The sequence below is a fragment of the Palaemon carinicauda genome, chromosome 29 (assembly GCF_036898095.1).
Source record: "Palaemon carinicauda isolate YSFRI2023 chromosome 29, ASM3689809v2, whole genome shotgun sequence".
In the NCBI taxonomy this organism is placed as follows: domain Eukaryota; kingdom Metazoa; phylum Arthropoda; class Malacostraca; order Decapoda; family Palaemonidae; genus Palaemon; species Palaemon carinicauda.
The window spans coordinates 6,748,651-6,753,650 of NC_090753.1; the positions used below are offsets into that span (position 1 = coordinate 6,748,651).

General features: G+C 33.8%; 1 protein-coding gene across 1 annotated transcript in view; it reads left to right on the forward strand.

The window, feature by feature from the left end:
• LOC137622395 (uncharacterized) overlaps window positions 1-5,000 on the forward strand; it is a 150,879-nt gene that overhangs the window by 130,533 nt on the left and 15,346 nt on the right. Inside the window, exons 29-30 of the mRNA XM_068353008.1 lie at window positions 1,792-1,987; window positions 4,728-4,979. Coding sequence (XP_068209109.1) covers window positions 1,792-1,987; window positions 4,728-4,979 — 448 coding nt within the window. The remainder of the gene's footprint in view (window positions 1-1,791; window positions 1,988-4,727; window positions 4,980-5,000) is intronic.

Here is a 5,000-nt window from a genome sequence, read left to right on the forward strand (position 1 = left end):
AGCCAGATATTCTCACATGCCATAACACGACCTAATGTGAAACTCCTAATCATCAATCCTCTCATCTATGACGAAATATTTTAGGATATCTGTTGGGTCTATATATTGTAGCCTAACCTTGGTAATCCCATTGTTTCCAAGTCCTTTTTTATTAACATTTACCTTCACTTGTATTATACAAAGGTTTTGCTAATCTTTTGGAGCGAAGTTACTATTTCCATTTAAAACCTTTTGAAGTAGATTTTCTATGGCTGTTTATATCTGGAGATAGTGGTTGTTCAGTCGAAATATCCTCTGTTTCCTCATCTCCATTCTCTTCTGTTAGCAGGGAAAGTGGCAGATCACATGCTTTAGAAATGAACAAAGCACAGAGAGTTGAACTAACAGTTTTGTCACATATTGTGTGGGTTTCTGTGTTTCTGGCGTAAATGAGTTGTAATCTCTCTCATACACACAAATATGCCATAATAGCCCCAATAGACAGGGGAAAACTCATCTCCGTATTGAGACCTCCAGCCACACCACAATAGACTCGAATGGGCTATTATCTTCTTCTGACATAATAATCACCAATAAATTTCAATATAATGGTGGGTCGGATATATTTATTGTTTATCTTAAACTCAAAGGTTGTCACAGAAGATATCACAGATTCCATTGATTTTCTCTTTACATCACTTTTAAAAGGTTGGCCACAGAATAACCAATGTGTTTTGCAATAAAAAGTGGAAGTAATTTACGGCACCTGCCTCTGATCAGTTTTCACTTGAGCTGATTTGGTTTGAATCTGTGTAAACTGACGCTCACTTTTAGACCATTTTCTTTACTGTTCATTAAGTACATTTCCTTGCTTAACCTTCACCAATAAAATTCTCTCTAAACTGCAATCTTTAGTTTTACTGGTACCGTTCTGTCTTTAAATATAAGCCTCCTTAACACTGGGCAGTGATTCACCAACGATGGCACATTAATACTGCTTAGAATGACATTCATGATTGAAGTTTACCTGATAAATAGAAACAAAGTATCTAATATTTTGATCAGATACACACAAAAATTTTGACATGTATAAAAATACAGCAACAATAAACACAACACCATAAACACCAATAGATAAAACTTATCCAAAGTGGATGAAAGTTTTCAAAAAATGTCGACCAAACTGGAAAAGGCACATTTTCTAAAGGAGAATTCAAGTTTATTATTATTATTATTATTATTATTATTATTATTATTATTATTATTATTATTATTATTATTATTATTATTATTATTATTATCATTATTATTATTATTATTATTATTATTATTATTATTATTATTATTATTATTATAGATATCTTTAGAATATGTATTGTCCCAAAAAAATCTTTTGTTGCAGTTTGTTCAGAGTCTGGCTCTGACTCAAGCTAATATACCTGGACTAAAGTGGGGAAAAAAGATGATTTTAGTTCAATTTTAATGCAGATATTAAGACGACAAAAAACGACCAGAATAGATAGTTTGATACTTTTTTTTAAAGATTAATAAGTCATTTGATTTAGGAATCTAATAACAACAATATTAACATGGGAATATTCAATTAATAATGGATAGAAGAGTGTAGTATGAGGCAAAAACACAGTATTTTGCTCATATATGCAAATCCTGTGGTTGTGTCACACATTTGGTTAAATATTTACGAGCGTTTTTGAATATGACAAAAAACCCTAGAATTTATCTTCATAACAAGATGATGACCACCATCATTATAGTATTTATCATCATTGTTATTATTATCAAAATCAATAGGTTTACCAGATTGGCAAATTGAGCCCTATCGTGAAGGTCAGCAGGCTATCACCATCCTTCAGCATATCCGGCCTGCGACCTGCAACCGCCTACAAGATTACCATCGTGGCCATCAATGACAAGGGATCTTCGAAGATGACTGAGCTCAAAGCTTACACAATAACTGTGCCCGAAACACCAGAGGAAACGAATGCTGGTACGTTCTAGTTTACCATGTAAATTATGGATTAATTTGTATTCTGTTATCTACGTAACTTATCTTTTTTAGTAGTTTCTTGTAGTGTCCTGTGGTGTCTGCAACCTCACTATCCTTTTGATGTAGAAATGAAGTTTTAGGGGGAGCATATAAGCCTAACTACTGAGTTATCAACATCCATTACCTTGCCTTTCTGGTCCTTGCTTGGGTGGAGAGGGGGCTAATTTTATAATTAGTAGGGAAGAAAAAGTCCAGTGTACAGCTGAAACCCTTAAATAAATTATAAAAATAGTTTACGCTTGGTATATTTTTGGGCTCAAGGACTACAAATACCATTTCTGGCTAATGACATAAAAATGAGGCTATGCATTTTTATTGGCATATTGCCATATTACAATTGTGGCATTTCTCAAGAAGTAATTGACCGATTTTGAGCTTCTTGGAGTCAATATCATTACTTTTTTAGGCTGCTTGATCGATTTATGAGGTGTTTGAATCAATTTTATTTCAATGCCATGTTATGAATTGAAGATATATATATATATATATATATATATATATATATATATATATATATATATATATATATATATATATATATATATTCTTTTTTACGGCAACACACACCGAATTATGCTGTGGTGAACATTATTTTGTCAATTTAAATTGTGTATCCTTTACTGCGTTTCCTAGTATTGAATCTGTGTTTGGTACAGACCACAAAGTATATTTTGTGTAAATCATTATTTTCTAATCGCATAGACAGGATACATACATAATAAAGTATTTCAATACTTACTGACAATATCATGATCATGTTAATCAGCATCATACTTATGACTAGTTTCAATTACGTGATTCTGTCTGCGGACAGATAGAAACAAACAAATAAGTAGATAAACCGACTCGATATTATACCCTTTCTGGTAAAAGTTATAATCCTTATTAGCTTTGATGAGATGTTTTAATTTTTTGTATTTTCTGTTTTTCTAAGTGTTCATACTCTTTCCATATTTTAGTCCTATCAGAGCATGATATGAGCAAGTGATAAAAAGGCTAGGTCTTTAAGTACCCTAGCCCGTTTTGCAAAGTTAAGCAAAGTTTGCTTTGCCGTTTACATATCTTGCATGTGCTCTAGGTAAGTCATGTTCACCTAGAGATGCAGTGGGTTGCACAATACCCTCTGCTATCTTGTTATTTTGATTAGAACATTTTTTTTTTCAAAAGCACTTTGGTGTACTCCCCAACGTGCCAATCAACATCAGTATATATAGAATTTGCGGTCATATATTGATCAAAGAGTATTTTCCTAAGATACTCAGAACATGTGATTGTACTTTAAAGTCAAACTGCGCACCAGTTTCAGCAACCAAGTCGTCCGACCGAAGCTGCTTTGAACTCCTAATTTCTGATATTTCCTCTTTTATATGACGTTTTCCTGCTATTTTGATTTGTGTTATAGACGTATACAATGAAACTCACGTTTAAGTATATTACCGTCATCACTGTGATGAACTTCAAAGAACTTCTTATGTAAACCACCTAGCCTACGCATACTTGAAGAAAGAATGGTTTAAATCTCTTATTATGACGCTTGATAAAAAAAAAAAAAAAAAAAAAAAAAAAAAAAAATTATCTGTGTGCATTGTGCTGGCCGACATTTCCAAGAACACACTCCATTCTGACCACACAAAGAAGCAAAAAGATAATATAATCAGTACATGAATCATACGCATCTTTTTAAAACTCTAATCACTTAATGATGTGGCTGTGCAAATTACAAACTTGTTTGTACAGTCTTTTTCTTTACTCAAAAATATTCATTGCCAGAGCAGGAATACGGCCCCCTCCTGTACCAAGGTGAAGTTTATATGATATATTTTCCTTAATTTTTACACTGTCATCACGGTCACAAAGTATTCCTTCTCTAAAAGTTATAAAAAAAAAAAACTTATAGACCTCAAATCAATTCAATCACCTCATAAGTAAACTCAACACAGCCAGAAAACATAGATTTATACCAGGAACCTCAAAATAGCTCAATTAGTTCTTGAGATACCCCACACACTTATTGTATGAGGTATCGGGGGTCAATGCAATATGCTAACGAAGAAAATGCACATCCTGATTTTGATACCATCATCCAGAAAAGGTAACTTAAGTCCCTAAGGATCACGGAAAATGTATAAACGTTTACTGTCATTTTCTCGAAAGGGTTCAACTGACTTTCTTCCTTACTAAATTGACATTTGAATCTTGTAAAGACCTTTACTACCTTTACCTCGCTTTAACCACTAAAATCCATATTTGTAAAACAAATACTATATTTCAAATATTGTACTCTTTGTGCGTTATGCAAATATTTCTGAATAAGCTTGCGATTCACATAACTTTTCCATGTAGAAAATTTTTGCATATCATGACATGAGAAATGTAGCCTACCTATCTGTAGCTCTTGAAATTTAGAGTAAGTTCTTTATCGTTGCGTTGCACATGCCGGTGTTTTAAATCATCACTCTTGCAAATATTAAAATTAATAGCATTGTTTAAAATTTCTACTTGCACCAATGTTTCTATAAAAGGTAGCCATTACAATGGTCTTATGGGGATGATATCTTATAATTTTCCTTCCAGTTCCTAACTGTTATTTCTCCCATTTAAATCTACACACTAAAACCAAATGGAATTGCACCATCCCCTGAAAGAAAAGTAACGCGAGACACTGTTTCCCCTGTGACAGAGCCAGCGAGAGACCAAAGCCAAGAAACGAGGGTTCCGGTGGCAGTTGCTGTTGGAATCGCCGTGGCTTTGGTGCCCGTTCTCATGATGCTGATCGGAGTGCTTGTGAAAAGCAGGTTCTGCGGTGCTTGCAAGAGAAGGTCCAGACATGTCCCGGAGTTAGAGGGGCCCGAAAAGACGTCCCATAGCATGGACGTTGTCTCCACTTTGTCTGCAGAAGAAATTAATCCCGACATCATATCACATACTGCAGGTACATTTCAACACTTGATAT